The sequence below is a fragment of the Equus przewalskii genome, chromosome 20 (genome assembly GCF_037783145.1).
Source record: "Equus przewalskii isolate Varuska chromosome 20, EquPr2, whole genome shotgun sequence".
NCBI lineage: Eukaryota > Metazoa > Chordata > Mammalia > Perissodactyla > Equidae > Equus > Equus przewalskii.
In genome coordinates, this window is record NC_091850.1 from 16,577,030 (window position 1) to 16,595,901 (window position 18,872).

At 35.6% G+C, this 18,872-nt stretch overlaps 1 protein-coding gene across 23 annotated transcripts in view; it reads left to right on the top strand.

Annotated features, from left to right (window-relative positions):
- The window catches only part of SLC38A9 (solute carrier family 38 member 9), a 124,264-nt gene extending 105,938 nt beyond the window's left edge, over positions 1–18,326 (top strand). For 13 of the 23 annotated variants that reach the window (XM_070587576.1, XM_070587578.1, XM_008534122.2 and 10 more), the window contains 4 exons: positions 10,136–10,249; positions 11,963–12,111; positions 16,539–16,628; positions 18,081–18,326. In XM_070587576.1, coding sequence (XP_070443677.1) covers positions 10,136–10,249; positions 11,963–12,111; positions 16,539–16,628; positions 18,081–18,246 — 519 coding nt within the window. In that variant the 3' untranslated portion in view covers positions 18,247–18,326. Of the gene's footprint in view, positions 1–10,135; positions 10,250–11,962; positions 12,171–16,538; positions 16,629–18,080 lie in introns of all 23 variants that reach the window. The other 10 variants (XR_011530576.1, XR_011530579.1, XR_011530577.1 and 7 more) reach the window with 1 other exon arrangement.
- The last annotated feature ends 546 nt before the right edge of the window (positions 18,327–18,872 follow it).

Sequence of the window (18,872 nt, forward strand, 5' to 3'; positions counted from 1 at the left end):
AAATAATGAGTTAAATTACAAGCAGATCTCACTTTTCACAGCTCCTATATCCATGAATTTCAGTTACTATGGTTTAGTTAAATTACATTAGTCCTCCCTAACAACATGGTTCAAATTTCAGTTACCATACGATCTGAACTACAAGTACTTGCAATAAAATAATAGCTACTAGCCCTTGAGTTCACAGATCACTACATAAATAACAGATGCATGTCATAATTAGTTACAAATCACATCACTTCTTTCAAAATTTGTCAGTGATTGGTCACTACACATCTGTTGTTCACTTTACACACAGACTGCAAAGCAGATAGTTGAGTTGCCTCCTTGTTGCCCAGTGGTAAATCCACACAATATTTTGCAAAAATAGACATCAAAAGAGGGAATTGGCAAATAAAGGTGAAAGTGCAACAAGGAAACAAAAAGTGATAATGCTAGAAATGAAATTTGAATCAAACAAAGTCGTACAAGAAATATCGTACAAGAAATATCTATGGTGGAAACGTTGGCACTGCTGCTGTTCAAGAGACTCTAGATATGCAGCCAGAGGATTTTAGGGAAGGTGAACTTATCAATATAAATGAGAAAAATGATTGCGATGAAAAGAATGAAGGTGTCCCAAAGAAAGTGACACTCTCAAAGAACTTCACATTGAAAGAATTCTCAGAGATTCCTCACAACATTGAAAACACACAGGATGAAATGTTGGAAGCTAGTGCAAACTAAGAGGAAAGGAGTATGACAACTAACCAAGGCATGGAAAAAATGCTTGCTCTATATCGTAATTATACCATGAAAAGGAGGAAGCACAGTTCAAAACTCGTGGTAAGTTTTTACAAAGAAATAAAACACTAATTCTCAGTGTTTCTGATGTTTTAAATTAGTAAATAAATATTAGTTTTACTATTTTTTTCATGTCCTTATATGTTTATAACTGGCAGTGAAAGAGTTTTTAATGTTTTGATAAAAATTTCTAAACATCATGGAAAATCATAATTTTTCCCATTGATTTTTATGATCATGTTACACAGTCATTTTTTTAAACAATTGATAGTTTATTAAAATAGTTGATATAAGTATCTGCAATGCTGATTTCAACCACTCAGTTCAGATGGAAGTAATCTGCTTGACAATCTCTGGAGGACTGTGCAACTCAGTGAGTCGCTTGTGGATCCTCATCTGGAACGATTTTGGAAAATCTAGATGGAAAATCTAGAGTCTTAGAATCTTCTCCACAAGGAGTTTTTCTTATAGCAACTCTCAGAGTCTTGGTAGACATTTGAATTTGTCCTTTCATTTTGAGATTCTTGTCCTTTGTGCCTCTGATCAAGTCAGCATGCACCTTCTGCAGAGATTTTACATTGCGACTGGTTGGAGTAATTCTCATTCAGTGAGCCACCACCTCTGATTTTGCATGTGTCCTTCCAGTATCTGTAAGCTATTGCTGCAGCATACCTTCCTGACCAGCTTGTTCCTGGGTGAGAGCGAACAGCAGTGAGGCGGGAGCAGGAGCAGGTGGACCCCAGCTGTACTGCAGCTGCACTGCCTCTTCCTCAAAGAGGTGTCCAGGCATTTTTACAGTCTCATACTACCATAAAAAGAGAAAACTGTCTGTACTTAACTTTTTGTTCCCTAAAATTCTTAAGTAGAATTGCTTTTCTGGAAGTTCACACCAGTTTGTCTGGAGGTGTGCTTTCCCCAGTGTGAGAAGCTGAGGACTGGATAGAGAGATGGATGTTTCAGTTCATAGTCCCCCAGGGATGGTAGGAAGAGTCTCTGCCTTTCTTACTAGAACACAAAGTGGGCCTTGAAATCTGTGTTTCTTATGTAAATACCATAAAATGAGTTCTTGTTTCTACTGAGTTTTAGGACCAGCACTTTATAGAACTAGTATGTGAGGTTTAGCTAATGAAATTTGACTCAACTTTTGTTGCTTGTGGAAAATATTTGAAAAACACAGTCTTACCCAAAATCAGTAGAAGGAAGAAAATAATAAAAATGAGAGCAGAAATAAATGAAATAGAGACTAATAAAAACAATAGAAAAAAGTCAGTGAAACGAAGAGCTGGTTCTTTGAAAAGATAAACAAAATTGACAAACCTTTAGCTAGACTCACCAAGAAAAAAAGAGTGAAGGCTCAAATAAATAAAATCAGAAATGAAAGAAGAGAAATTAAAACAGACACCTGAGAAATACGAAAAGATTATAAGAGAGTACTATGAAAAGCTATATGCCAACAACTTGGATAATCTAGAAGAAATGGATAAATTCTTAGAATCATACAACTTTCCAAAACGGGATCAAGAAAAAATAGAGAATTTGAATAAACCACACACCAGTAAGGAAATCGAAACAGTAATCAAAAATGTCCCAAAAAATAAAAGTCCAGGACCAGACGGCTTCCCTGGTGAATTTCTACCAAACATTCAAAGAAGACTTAATGCCAATGCTTCTCAAACTCTTCCAAAAAATTAAAGAGGAGGGGAAGCTTCCTAACTCATTCTACAAAGCCAACATTACCCTGATACCAAAATCAGACAAGGACAACACAAAAAAAGAAAATTACAGGCCAGTATCACAGATGAACATCCATGCAAAAATCCTCAACAAAATACTAGCAAATCAAATACAACAATACATTAAAAAGACCATACACCATGATCAAGTGGGATTGATTCCAGGGATGCAGATTTGGTTCAACATCCGCAAATCAATCAACGTGATACACCACATTAATAAAATGAAGAATAAAAATCACAATCATCTCAATAGATGCAGAGAAAGCATTTGACAAGATACAGCATCCATTTATGATAAAAATTCTGAATAAAATGGGTATAGAAGGAAAGTACCCCCACATAATAAAGGCCATAAATGAGAAACCCACAACTGATATCATTCTCAATGGAGAAAAACTGAAAGCTAGCCCTCTAGGAACAGGAACCAGATGAGGATGCCCACTTTCATCACTCTTATTTAACATAGTATTGAAAGTTTTAGCCAGAGCAATCAGGCAAGAAAAAGAAAGAAAAGGGATCCAAATTGGAAAGGAAGAAGTGAAACTGTTATTATTTGCAGATGACGTGATTTTATATATAGAAAACTCTAAAGAATCCACTAAAAAACTTTTAGAAATAATAAATGAACATGGTAAAGTTGCAGGATACAAAATCAATATACAAAAATCAATTGCATTTCTATACACTAAAACGAAATAGCAGAAAGAGAAATAAAAAATACAATCCCATTTACAATTGCAACAAAAAGAATAAAATACCTAGGAATAAACTTAACCATTGAGGTAGAAGATCTGTACACTGAAAACTATAAAACATTGTTAAAGAAATTGAAGAAATCACAAAGAAATGGAAAGATACTCCATGCTCATGGATTGTAAGAATTAACATAGTTAAAATGTCCATACCTCCTAAAGCAATCTACAGATTCAGTGCAACCCCTATCAAAGTTCTAACAATGTTTTTCACAGAAATAGAACAAAGAATCCTAAATTTATATGGAACAACAAAAGAGCCCGAATAGCCAAAGGAATCCTGAGGAAAAAAAAGAGCAAAGCTGGAGGTATCACACTCCCTGATTTCAAAATATATTACAAAGCTATAGTAGCTGAAACAACATGGTGCTGGCACAAAAACAGACACATAGATCAATGGAACAGAATTGAAAGCCCAGAAATAAACCCTCACATCTGTGGACAGCTAATTTTCAACAAGGGAGCTGAGAACATACAATGGAGAAAGGAAAGTCTCTTCAATAAGTGGTGCTGGGAAAACTGGACAGAATGAAAGTAGACCCTTATCTTACACCATACACAAAAGTTAACTCAAAATGGATTAAAGACTTGAGTGTAAGACCTGAAACCATGAAACTTCTAGAAGAAAACATAGGCAATATGCTTTTTTTTATGGGTTTTTTTTAAGATTTTATTTTTTCCTTTTTCTCCCAAAGCCCCCGGATACATAGTTGTGTACTTTTAGTTGTGGGTCCTTCGAGTTGCGGCATGCGGGACACCGCCACAGCGTGGCTTGGTCAACAGTGCCGTGTCCGCGCCCAGGACTAGAACCGCGAAACACTGGGCTGTTGAAGCACAGCGCACGAACCTAACCATGGGGCCAGCCCCAGGCAATATGCTCTTTGACATCAGTCTTAGCAGTATATTTTCAAGTGCTATGTCTGACCCGGCAAGGGAAACAATAGAAAAAATAAACAGTTGGACTACATAAACTAAAAAGCTTCTGCACAGTAAGGGAAACCATCAACAAAACAAAAAGACAACCTAACAATTGGGAGAAGATATTTGCAAACCATATATCTGATAAGGGCTTTTATCCAAAATACACAAAGAACTCATACATCTCAACAACAAAAAAACCCAACACTCCACTTAAAAAATGAGCAAAAGATCTGAAGAGACATTTCTCCAAGGAAGATATACAGATGGCCAACAGGCACATGAAAACATCATTAACTATAAGGGAATTGGAAATCAAAACTACTATGAGATATCACCTCACTGTAGTCAGAATGGCTATAATTAGCAGGAGAGGAAATAAGTGTTGGAGAGGATGTGGTAGGAGTACACTGCTGGTAGGAGTGCAAACTGGTGCAGCTGCTGTGGGAAACAGTATGGAGATTCTTCAAAAAATTAAGAACCACCATACAATCCAGCTATTCCACTGCTGGATACTGATCCAAAGAATATGAAAACACGAATGTGTAGATTTATGTACCCCTGTGTTCATCACACCATTATTCACGATAGCCAAGACTTGGAAGCAACCTGGGTGCCCATCAAGGGACAAATGGATAAAGAAGATGTGGTATATATACACAATGGAATAGGACTTGGCCGTAAGAAATGACGAAATCTGGCCATTCCCTGACAACATGGATGGACCTTGAGGATATTATGCTAAATGAAATAAGTCAGAGGGAGAAAGTCAAATACCTTATGATCTCACTCATAAGTAGAAAATAAAAACAACAACAAACTCATAGAAACAGATTGGATTGGTGTTTACCAGAGGGGAAGAAGGGAGGGAGGAGGGTGAAAGGGGTGGTCAGGCACGTGTATGGTGATGGATTATAAATTAGTCTTTGGTTGGTGAACATGATGTAATCTACACAGGAATTGAAATATAATGATGTACACCTGAAATTTATATAATGTTATAAACCAATGTTACCACAATAAAAAATAAATTAATTTAATTAAATACATAAGAAGAAAGGCAAAAACGAACAAGCAAAAAAACAGCAAAGGCTTAAAAGTAAAAGTTTAAATGGATGATGTTTTCTTACTGTCTTAATTGAAATTAGGGTATGATGTATGGTCTAGCTTTCAAAAAATCAGTTATACTTCATGTTTACTGCTTAAAATATCAATAATTACTAATAATAAAGCTAACATTTATGAAGAACTATGTGCCAGCAAAATTCTAAACACTTTCAATTCATGTAAATACATACACTCTCCTTTTGATTATACTGAAATGGGCTTATATATTTGTGTAAATTAAGCTACATGGTTCCTATGTTCTGAGAAAAACTTTGTCATTTAATTTTTTAATGATTATACTTTTCAACAAGTTTCAGTAAGTAATTTGACTCTTAGAAGTCTTGTTGATATCATGATGTAATATTTTCTTGATATTTAAGTCAGAAATGTGAAGCTTCTCAGGGACTCAATTTTTTCATTGAAGTATAGTTGACATACAATACTACATTAGCTTTAGGTGTACAACATGGTAATTTGATATTTTTATACATTATGAATTGATCAACACGATATTTCTAGTTACTATCTGTCACCATACAAAGTTATTACAGTGTTACTGACTATATCTCCTATGCTGTACATTACATCTCCATGACTTATTTATTTTATGACTGGAAGTTTGTACCTCTAATCTCCTTCACCTGTTTCACCCATCCCACCACCCCTGTCCCCTCTGGCAGCCATCAGAGGGGCTTTTTCTCTATCTATGAGTTTATTCTCTGTATCTGTGAGTCTGTTTCTGTTTTGCTTTATTTGTTCGTTTTGTTTTTTAGATTCCACATATAAGTGAAATCATAAGGTATTTGTCTGTCTAACTTATTTCAGTTACCATAATACCTTCTAGGTGCATCCATGTTTTTGCAAATGGCAAGATTCTGTTCTTTTTTATGGCTGAGTAGTGTTCCATGTGTGTGTGTGTGTGTGTGTGTGTACACCCCATCTTTATCCATTCATCTAGTGATAGACACTTAGGCTGCTTCCGTATCTTGGCTGTTGTAAACAGTGCTGCAATGAACATAAGGGTGCATATATCTTTTTGAATTAGTGTTTTCATTTCAGGGACTCTGAATTCTTAGGGTTGATGTTGGGTTACTCACTCAGAGCTCAGTAGGCAAAGACTTGAAACTAGACAAGAAGACAAAAGAATAGAAAAGGCCTTGTTCTCTGCTATGTAAACTGCAGTTGGACTTGGATCTAAAGACATTTGTGAAGGAGGAGAACAGTGAGGTTCCTAAACAGATATAGTGATCAGATTTCCTAGGTCTTCCAAGTTCAACTTAACTTCATGGGGTTTTTTTTCACTGAACATAATTTTTTATTATGTATAAGTAAACAGATATTTCTATTCCTTAGTAAGGCATACCTTACCAAAAACAAAAGAAAAAGTTGAAAAGTTGAAGATCATCCAACTTATTCCTTATTATCAAAATACAGAGTCTCTATACCCACCCTGGATATTGGACTAACCTCTTGGTATTTCCTCATCATGTTTGAATCAGAACCTATACAGTGCTTTTTAAATTTTGTTTTGCCTGTGTTTATTTAGTTTTGTACCCTGCTTAGTTCTTTAAAAATGATTTGAGATGCCTTATATCTTAATTTGTTATTGACTTTTTGCTTCTTAATATAAATCTGTGTGGTTTCCTTAACTATACATCAGCAGAAGTTTTTCTGTACATGTTTGGGGTAGGTCTGTGTGGTCGGTTTCTGTCATTTTTGTTAGTAAATGCTCCACTGGATAGTATTGTCACTGTGAACAGTACATGGAACAAATTCTAAACCATATTTGAGAAACAGAATGTGCTTCCAGACCCACTTGTGCCCCATTGTAAACCCAGTCCTCATTCTGAATTGGCATTCTTCCTGTCATTAGTCCTTTAATCAGCCCTGCCAGCCATTGCTTATTCATGAGGCAGAGTAGGTAGCCTAATTAATGTATAAGATTCTTGACACATTACCAGTTCATATTATCTCTTGTGCCTCTTTGTAAGTATATTTTTTACTTTGAGCCTCATTTTTAAAAGCTAGCATTTTTCCACCCTTTTCTATTTAATGGACTTTTAAGAGGCTATATCTCGAGGCCTAGTACAGTGATGGCTTGTTTTCAAGCCAGAGAATAGCAAAACCCACATGTGTGGATGCTATTCATAGGTGGCATGTTTCCCAGGATCATGCTAAACCTCAGCTGCTTTTATATTAAAACATCGTTTCTGCTCATTAGAGTATTTTAGATGAAAATAGATATGCAACTCTTGACCTAGTTCTATTGAATGTACATTTGGACTACTATGAAATAGAACTTTTCTGATTTTAGTATTTCTCTTGCATCCATGTGTATACTCTGTCGTATCCTTTGTTACTTGTAACTTGTTAGCCCTCTTTCACTGTTTTCTTTATTGTTATTAACTGTGACACAAATGCATTACAGACTGGTCATTTCTCCATTTCTCCAATTGTGGCTAACTAAGGGCATGCCGTTTGTAGCCAGAAAGTCTTCGGTTTGAATATTGACTTCACCAGCTACTCACTTTCTAACCATAAACAAGTTTTGTAATCTTGCTGCACTAGTTTACTCATCTATAAAATGAAGAAAGTGATTGTACCTACATTAAATGAGATAATACTTGTAATGTGCTTAGCACAGAGCCAGCACCTAGAAGTACTTAAGAATTGTGCCCATCATGGTTATTATTTTTTATCTACACTTACTGAGTTCCTACTGTGCACCAAGTGTTGCCCTGGGTATTGGGGATAAAGATGAAAAGACTCAGTTCCTGTCCTCAGGGATCTCATAGTCTTAGTGATATGGACCAACTCACATACAGAAAAATTAAAATACTAACATGATACAAGAACTATTAACCTTGGCTGCTTTTTAGGTGTTGAGGGACATTTTCTTTCCACTTAGAATCCACAAAAAAAAAAAAAAAGATTGGCAACAGTTGTTAGCTCAGGTGCCAATCTTTAAGAAAAAAAACAGCACAATCCTTCAGATCATAAACATAGATTACTTTTGTAATAAAGATTACTAACAGTTACAGTACAGTGTAATTGATGCAGTATTTCAGATATGTATACAATGCTGTAAGAACAGGGAAGCAGAAGGGGAAATTATCTTATTGGGAAGCACTTGCATCTTAGCCTTTTCATCTTCACCAGGTTTTCCCCAAAGTTTGCTAAGGTACCACATATTTCTGGAAGCTTGACCAAAATAATGTGGTCATCAGGTGGTATATAGGGTAAAGACTGTCCGTGTAATGGTAGCTGTTCCTCTTTATATATAGCTCTCTCTGACTCAGCTGTTTTGGCATCCCGAGGTTTTGCATTTTACAAGACTACCTCTGTTCTTGAGCGGCATTGAGTAGGTTGAGGGTAGAATGACTTTCAAACATCATAGTGGGAGACTACTACCCTTTGGTATTAAAATAAGAATTGCCTGGTTCATTTCTGTTCATCCTACACAAAACCATGAGTCAACCCTAGGGATGCCTGAAGTCTCTCTGAGATGGGCCCTAGAGTGTCATGAACTAAAGAGGAGAGACTTTGAAACCCCTTGGAGGTTTGGTCAGCCTCTCCTTCCTCAACCCTAAGTAATTAGAAGTTCTTTGAGAAGGCTGGAACCAATCTGCGTTATCCAGATTCCTGTAGCTCCTATAAGCCTATCCACTATCCACTTTAGAGTATGGAATCCCTGGTTTATTTTCAAGCTATTGTCAACTTAGATCTGACCTTAGGATTTCTCTTAGTTCGTTGCTTGCTTTTTAAGTGAATTTATCAACGTTCAAGTTTATAATTCTCTGCTGTTGCTCTAGTCCATTTAAGGAGGAAAGTTGTCAAAAAATCAGAAATGTTCCCTAATACCAAATGTCCAGTTTTCTTTTTGCATTAGCAAACTAAAATAAAATTGTATATACTTTTTTTCTTATCTGTTTTCTTAGCTTTCAAAGTAATTTGTGTTTAAATGAAAAATGAATAGGCTTATTGCCATAATTCAGTTGTGCTGCATTGTTTGGCCATAACTTTAGTGGTGATGGAGAGCAGATTTTTGAGCTGTGGGATCTGTTCTGTTTGGATCTGACAGCTGGCTGCATCACATATCTTGGAGCTTTTTACTTTGCATGGGGATAGGAGGTTGGCAGGGTGGGAACAGCAGTGGAAGAAAGCAATCCACTTTATTTAATGTTCTGCATTTGTTTGCTGATTCCAGTAATAACATTGTGCAGCTGTTTGAACAGCTGCCTTTGGATTTCCTTTTGTTTACTGTTTAGCTTTAATAAACTTGTCTTTAATACCTGCTTACTATCTGCTCTTTAACTAGCTCTCCTTCTTTATTAAATATATTTTAATATGTACCAATCTCTTTTGGTCTAGGCATGCTTTGATGATTTAAAAAGTTAATTTACTCAAAGAAAATTTTTTAAAATTCTGTAGGTCCTACCGAAGGTGGCTTACTCTTGCTTTTTTGTTGTCCCTTAACTTTATTATTTTAGTTAAATATTTTTTAATTTGGTAAATAAATTACCTTTAAAATTGTCAGAATTTCAATCATGTTAAACCACCATTTATGTTAACTTACTAAGTCTCCCAACAGGTAGCTTAGTGTACATACTCCAGAATATTTTTTTTTTAATTGTCAGACTAATTGTAAAATCTGTGAATTGTGTTTTAACTACTTTTTGTGAACAGATTGGTTACCTAAAAATACATACACAAAAACACACACACAGCAAAAAGTTGTCTTGTATTTACGTATTTGTCTCTTCTTATTTAGCCTATTGAGGCAGACTGACTTACTGCAAATTTATTCAATATTGTGGAAATTTTATTCTCTGTTTACAGGTGAGGGACTTGTCCATTGCTTATATGCTGGTGACATTAACTTATCTCTATATTGGAGTCCTGGTTTTTGCTTCATTTCCTTCACCACCATTATCCAAAGATTGTATAGAGCAGGTAAGGCACTGCCTATCCTCTTCGTGTGACTGTTTACACCCTCCTGTCTGTGGAGTGGGCAGGGTGATACAGTAGCAAGTTGTAATACCAGACAGTCCTGGGTTTGGATACCATCTCTACTATTTACTCTACTTGGGGAAATATAGGCACCTTTCCCATCCTTCCTGAACTTCAATTTCCTCTTCCATTAAGTGGTATGAAGCATACACCATAGATTTTTAGATGGACCCTTGAGAAAACATACTGCATGCTGGCACCTTGTGGTGCTCAAGTAAATGATTCCTATTATATGCATAGTATTTCCCTTTGTGTGGAAAACTGTTACTAGTGATAGTCATGAAAATAAAACCTCCACTAAGAATACATTCAACTTCCTTATTTTCTGAAGCCCCGATCTAGAAATGTCCTGCATAAAAAATGTCCTGGCATCTTAGTTCGTCAGTCCCTAATGATAGCTCTGGCACCCATTTTGGTACTGCGTGGCAGGCAGTAAAACAAGGAAAGACTACTATTTGGCTGTTAAAAAGAGAGAGGGAGAGACAGAAAGAATGAAAGAAATTCTTTTACTAAAAGGGTGCCATAAGTAATATTTTATTTGATTTGACCTATGATAAACTTAGGAATAGTACAGTCTCTTAGTTTAATGTGCCTGAAGAATATCTCACAAAAAATAGCGTTTCACTGGTGACTTTCCCTCTAGTCAGAAGAAATTCCTCTTATAGAGTGGTGGAATCTGCCCTGTGATTTATTATGGATGAATTATAAATATTCTTTCAGCATAATAGTGTTAATAATGTTCTCATCTTTATAAGAGAAAAACATTTGATTTACTGCTGTTATGATGGCTTGAAATTTTCTTCTCTTGATTTCCTTGATTCCAGAAGTTCTTTGGCAGCCAAATGTTTGCTGAAAATTCCCCTGATGTGAACAATCGCATGTAAAGCCCACTCCCCTGGGAATGGGAATATCTGTGGTATTTGTATTTGAAAAGAAAAAAAAACAATTCTGAGTGATTAATTTTTTTTAAGGTGCCAAACTAAAGTGGAGAAAAGAATCATGAAAAGAAATAGGAATGAATCCTTTTCTATTTAGTGATAGGCTGTAAATAATGTCTGTAAATAATAAGTGGTAGACTGTAAATAAGACTGTAAATAATCATGATACTAGGTGATAGGCATACTCTCACGTTATTCTGTAGTCTTTACTTTGAAAGTGCTGCACATGCTTCAGAGAAAGAAAAGGAAGAGAACTAGTGAGGATGAAAAAGCATTGAATTAAATTAGCCACTTAGTGGTCGCCCGGCTAGCTCAGTCAGTAGAGCATGAGACTCTGAAATTAGCCGTTTAAATATATAAAGTACATTTATGTTTGAAACTTGTAGAGCAGTGATTCTCAAACTATCTTGGTAAAGGACAAGGTTTTCTTTGTTCTTGTTTTAATGTCAAATAAATTACAGATTGACACTTTTGTAAAATAAAATAAAAATGTGGCAATGTCAAATTTTTATAAATGTTTCTAAACACTTACTTTGAATTTCTGTACTTAGCTCATTGAAGAATAATAGTTAATAAGCAGTTCATGGACGGGCACCAGTCCACAAACCACAATTTGAGTGGCACTTATGTTTAAACTAAACAAAAGGCATTCCATTTTATAAATTTGTATATATTGAATTTGATTTCTAACATGACTTCATTATCTTTCTTGGATTAGAATTTTTTAGACAACTTCCCCAGCAGTGACATCCTGTCCTTCATTGCAAGGATATTCCTGCTGTTCCAGATGATGACTGTGTACCCACTCCTAGGCTACTTGGCTCGTGTCCAGCTATTGGGCCATATCTTCGGTGACATTTATCCTAGGTAAGGGCTCTTCTCTTGACCAGCAAGATGTGCCAAGCAACAAATGACTGTGCAAACAGGTCAGTTTAAAATGTGACTGATCCTTTTGCTATAAAAATTTGCCTAATGAAAATGGTTGCTAAGGATAGATCATTAGTGTTCTTTTCCCCGAAGAGCTTTAAAAATAGAAGCCACTCCCTAGTCTAGAATGATTTAAAGTTAATTCCATCCAGTGTAGTTATATTAGGTCTGATACCAGTTATATTTATCTTATGATTTTGTTCCTAGTAATCTACTCATTGCCAAGAAGTTAATAGTATATAGTACCTGTGTTACTAATGTATTGCTAATGAGATGCAACTTTTATTTTAATTATTGGTTATTGATATTTACTTGTATATTTATTAACATTTATGCATTTTTACGTAAATAATAGTTGTTTAGAATTGAAAGTGAGATATATAACAAGTTTAAATTCTTATTTGCTTCTGTAACTACTACTGTAATTTTTAGTCTCTTATTGATGATGGAGGAGTTATGAGTCCTTTTGAAAATTTGTTCAAAGCTTGTCACCCTCCTCCAAGAGAAATTTCCATATTATGCTTCAGGGTTTCCCTGAAACTTCATTGGAGACCCCTGGTTAACTCCTATTCTTATGTTAAATTTTATTACAGATTCCTTCTAGTATAAAGTGCCTAGTCCTAAATTATTTTATTGGGAATAAATGATCTCAAATGAAGAAAACTTTTGGATAAAATTTGAAAAAAATTACATTTACAGTAACCAACTAAATAAATTGTCTTAATCAGTTCTTGTCTAAAGTGAATTGATTCTGTCCCCTCATTAAATAAATAGTTATAAATATGTTGGTTTAAAAATATAAAACTTTTTTTTTTTTTGAGGAAGATTTGCCCTGAGCTAACATCTGCTGCCAATCCTCCTCCTTTTTGCTGAGGAAGACTGGCCCTGAGCTAAAATCTGTGCCTGTCTTCCTCTACTTTATATGTAGGACGCCTGCCACAGCATAGCTTGACAAGTGGTGTGTAGGTCTGCACCCGGGATGGGAACCAGTGAACCCCCAGCTGCCAAAGTGGAGCATGCAAACTTAACCGCTGCGCCACCTGGCCTGCCCCAACCTTTTTTTTTTTGAGGAAGACTAGCCCTGAGCTGACAACTGCCTCCAATCCTCCTCTTTTTGCTCAGGAGGAGTGGCCCTAAGCTAACATCTGTGCCCATTTTCATCTATTTTTTAATATGTGGACACCTGCCACAGCATGGCTTGATAAGCAGTCTGTAGGTCCACACCTGGGATCCAAACCGGCGAACCCTGGGCCACTGAAGCAGAGCATGTGAACTTGACCACTGCACCACAAAAACATAAAACTTTTAAAAGCAAGTCAAGAGTTACCAGGTCTCTAGCATTGACAGTAGCAGCAGCTACAGTTCTAACATTGCTCATCTAGAAGATTAGATTTCAGTAAATGTAAGATTTCTGTTATGTGTATACCCTGTGCTGTATTAACGTTCACCAAAATAAAATAAACATTGTGAAGTAACGGAAGAAAAAAATTCTTGGTGAATGCATTATTCCTGTTTTCTGCCATTATTTTGCATAATGTTGGCTGTTAGGATGTTTTTTCTTCTTGGAAAAAGTCTGGAATTTCTGTTTTGTGTTAACATTACGTTTCTTCCCCTACCACCAAGAACACACTGTCATTTATCCTACAGATAAAAGTACTCTACAGACTGCATACTTTGGAGCATACTTTTTGGTCTCAAGACCCCTTTACACTCTTAAAGTTTTTGAGGACCCCCAGGGACTTTAGTTTGTGTGGGTTGTTTCTATCAATATTTAACATATGAAAACTTAAAACAGAATTTTTGAAATATTTATTAATTTATTTTAAAAAGCAATAAAACCATCACTTAACATAAATAACATTAATGAAAAATAGCTATTTCCAAAAAAATTGTTTTACATTTTCAAAACTCTTTAATGTCTGATTTATTAATAGATAATTGGATTCTCCTATCTTCTTCTGCATTCAACCTGTTGTAATGTTGCTTTCATTTAAATATCTGAAAATAATCCACCCTCACATAGACACATTGGAAACAGAAGTACTTTTAATAACCTTTTCAGATAATTTTGGGTATTCTTCTTTGATACTATGCCAAACCTTGACAGGTAGTAGTTTCTTAAAAGTTAGATGAATCTAGGGGCCAGCCCCATGGCCGATTGGTTAGGTTTGTGTGCTCTGCTTTCGCGGCCCGATGTTTGTCAGTTCGATCCTGGGCATGGACCTGTGCACTACTCATCAAGTCATGCGATGGTGGCATCCCACATAGAAGAACTAGAATGACTTACAACTAGGATATACAACTATGTAGTGGGGCTTTGGGGAGGAAAAAAAAAAACGAGGAAGATCAGCAACAGAGGTTAGCTCCGGGCCAGTCTTACTTAAAAAAAAAAGGTGAATCTGAAACTCAGTTACGTTAAAACCCTTTGGTCTATCTTACACTTTGGATCTTTTACCCACACATAGTTTTGTACACCATGTTTAGTCATTTGGAAAATATTGGTTCACTAAGGTCTGCAGATCTTCCAAATATGGACATACTTTCATTGTATAATATCAAAACCCATATTGATTAATATCACCACCAATTTCATTATAAAAGTCTTTAAATATTGGAAAACTGTCAAGCTCTCAAAAATTCTAATTTTTGCTTGAAAGTTCAAATTTTATCATTGGCAACACATACTACCAATTGTTTTCCTTGAAGTGACAAGCTCATACCATTCATTTTCAAGAAAATGTCTGTCAAATACCCAAGTCTAAAGTACTATAGTTTGTCTCCCTTTCAAGTGACAATAGTGTTCCTTGGGGAAAACGCTGGGTTGCCCTCCATCTCAGTGGCACAAGTACTTGTCCTCAAGACAACCATTGTGCTTCAGTATGCACCTGACATGCTTTTTTATGTGCTTCCTATTTGATCACACAGAACATTAAAAAGATGTGTGTTCAAAGCATGTGGGATTTAATAAAACTAATCACTTTTACTCCTTTATTAAAGACAATTTTTAATAAAGCTTTTTTTTTTTTCTGAGAGTGTTGGCAGTAAAGAATACAGCAAAGCACACAGATAGGTGCACCTGCCTCTACCCATGCTAGGGGGCCAGCAGTCTTATCCACCATTGTTTTTGCAAAGCAAGGAATGTCTTGTATGATTATGAAAATAATTTTTACCTCAGGGACTTCCTGAAAGGGTATTGGGAACTTCCCTGGGGTTTGTGGTTATACTTTGAGAACCTCTACTCTGGAAAATACACAAAGTTGTTTCCTTTTACAATACAGAAATAACAGAGGCCCAGCCAATGTCCCAAAGCTTTTAAGCAATTTTAAGGTTGGAGTTTCTGGATAGTAAGATCTGGAAGCCTGAATATCTCTCTAATTCATCAGGATATATGACTAACCACTTATTTGTGTAAAAAATTTTCCTTATTTTTAATTTTGTCCTGGGATTGTACCTGGGATTAATTAACCTCTGATAACTTGGGCTCAAAAGGTTGCTTTGAGGTGTAAATTTGGCTTTTGAGAATCATTTTTTTGAGAAATGGAATTATTTCTTGAGCATCAAATTCCATCTACATTATTTTTATTTGTGTCCAAAATTGATCTCAAACCTTGAATTGTTAACATCTAGTTCAAGTGTTTAGTAGATATTCTATTCATGGTAAATACTGAATGACTTTAAGTGGCTGAATCTGAAAGATAAAAACCTGCCCGTTGTGCCTTTCCTTTAATATAATTTATTTCTCTAATTATAAAAGTAAAATAAACACTGTACAAAAAACATAAAATATAGAAAATTTGTTAAAATTAGAAAAGAGGGAAAATTACCCCAAATCACAAATTGTAACACAATCACTACTGCCTTTTCAGTGTATTTCCTTGTGATATTTTTTTAAATGTTTTCAGATTTTCTTGTGTAGTAAAAACCTAGCTAGCATTTTCCCAAGGTGCCTGGATGGATTTTTACCATCTAAGTAACAATAATAAGTTAATTTTAATATATTCCACCAAGTAAATTGTTACCTTGCTGTGTATCTAGGATACTTCTGCTTTTTCTACACGTCTTTAGGTTAATAGCTTTTTTCATGGTTTTGATTATTTTCTTAAGATATTCCAAATGGAATTATGGATCAGAGTGTGAACTCTGATATACCCTGCTAGTTTTCTCCTGTGAAATTTAACCTATTTACATAATTGAACAAAAGGGCCAGTGTCACTGTCCCATCAGCAGCATTTTTCCTGTGATTTTACTGTCAAGTTTAAGACATTCTCATTTTAAAGATGTTAATGAATTTTAGTCTCATATTAATGGTTATAATTTGCCTGTTTTTATATTTCTTCTTTCCTCCAAACTCTCTCCTCGACTTCTAGCATTCTGCACGTGCTGGTTCTTAATCTCATTATTGTGGGAGCTGGAGTGATCATGGCCTGTTTCTACCCAAACATAGGAGGAATCATAAGGTACTACTTTAAGAGAACTGTGCCCCTTCAGATGTGGTCTTTATTCTTATGCTTTCCCTGTTGTTGTTTTTTTTTTTTTTTTTTGAAAGATTTTATTTTTTCCTTTTTCTCCCCAAAGCCCCCCAGTACATAGTTGTATATTCTTCGTTGTGGGTCCTTCTAGTTGTGGCATGTGGGACGCTGCCTCAGCGTGGTCTGATGAGCAGTGCCATGTCCGCGCCCAGGATTCGAACCAACGAAACACTGGGCCGCCTGCAGCGGAGCGCGCGAACTTAACCACTCGGCCACGGGGCCAGCCCCCCCTGTTGTTGTTATTGTTGTTTTAATTTAATTGTATGAAATTCCTGTAAGTATTTAACACTGGTAACATTCAGATGTAATTCCCTGGTTCAGTAAAGGTGCTCATTATCTTCCATTCCCTTTAAGTCTTGACTCCAGAAGCCCCTTTATTCCTTAGTCTTAGGCACCTTTCCCTTTCTCTTTTTCTCCTCATTTTCCACTGTATTCCTTTCTCTTTATCCAAAATAAAAAGTTATTTGTAATATATAGTATATAACTTCTTGAGGTATCTGAGAGGTGTCTTATATGTCAAGGCTGTGTCGTAACTTTCTTAATCTGTTTCTCCTTATGAACATATTCAGTGCCAGTTGTAGTCAGAAAGTAAGAGTTTAGATCCCAGACGGGTCTCTCCTTAATATCCTTTCTCTAAAAACGTTGTGATAGCTTGAGTAGATTGGGAATAAAGTTGTGACCTCATATTCTCATGAGAGACTGGGGTTTAGAATTGTGATGTCTCTTTCTTAACCTATAGACAGCAGAGCTGAGTCACTTTTTGGAAGACCCTTACCTAAGAAAGTAACAAGAAACAAAAGGGAGATTATTAGCCTGGTGCTTATTGAATATAATGGATTTACAAGTTCCTGTTGAGCTCTTCTTTAAGAAAGCTGAGTATAGAGAAAGGGAGAAGAAAGGACAGGTTCTTCTGTCAGTCTCATGTTTAGATATTTTTATTATCTTTGATAATTATGCTGAATGCCACAGAGACACTCATCTGTTCTCATTCTTAAGCAGATGCTAGCAGTCCTTCAAAAACTCAGAATGTGTAATTAGTTTATAAAAGATCAAAGATAGGAAGCCTTTCTCCAGATGTTTCTGAGGAAGTTGCCGTAATCACTGAGACACAGAGGGACTATGGAGATTTGAGAGATGAATAAAAAACTCTTTGTCAAGCAGATGCTATAAAGATGAACAGGAAATAATATTTTATATTAACTTAGCAAGTAAAATAAGTTTTAAACTCAAATGCTTTATGTCAACAACAAATGAATCAAAAATAATTTTGTTGCAATACCAAACTGATGAGGGTTTAAACTGTACTAAATGTACCTTAATTGTAAATCAGGAAAAGCAAAATGCAAGATGAATATTAACCCAAAAGGTTTTATTTTGCAGATATTCAGGAGCAGCATGTGGCCTGGCCTTTGTATTCATATATCCATCTCTCATCTATATCATTTCCCTCTACCAAGAAGAGCGTCTGACGTGGCCTAAATTAATCTTTCACGTTTTCATCATCATTTTGGGCCTGGCTAACCTGATTGTTCAGTTTTTTATGTGAAATACTCAACTGTCTTCTCAAGATCTTTCATGGTATTTTGAACTTTGACAACAGTTCCATATAAATTCACTTGTAAGTGCTGTTCTTGCTGTAACTCTAAATGTTTTCCTAAGATAATTTGAAAACAGGGAATAGTGGTTCATTAATAAGTAAATTTGATTAGAGTAGCGAGAGAGGCAATAGTAATGTTAGTCTCTTTACCTTTTTCATTTTCACTCGCCTCTTCATTCTCGTCTTTCCTGAGTAGAAATATACGCTCTTAGGAAAAATCATGCTGGGTTTTGCTTTTAGAGATATAAGGTGGGTGGGCTTATTTTAGCTACAATAAAGATTCTCAGGGTGTCAGAGCAATGTATTGCCAGATCCTGTTTCTGTTTTATGTTTCAGAATATTCAGTTTCATTTTGTTGCTTGCTAGACCATTTTTGCAGTTTGCCCAAACCTGTACTGTTTGGGATAGTAAACCAAATACCTCATTTTTAAAAAGAAGTCTCCAGTGTTTATAGAGTGAATTCTTACCTGAGTCCTTAATCTCTATTTTTAAAAAAGAAAAGAAAAGAAAAAAATGTGAGTACAGGCCCCATGGTCATGAAACTTAGGCAAAATAAATGAACTAGGACAGCTTGT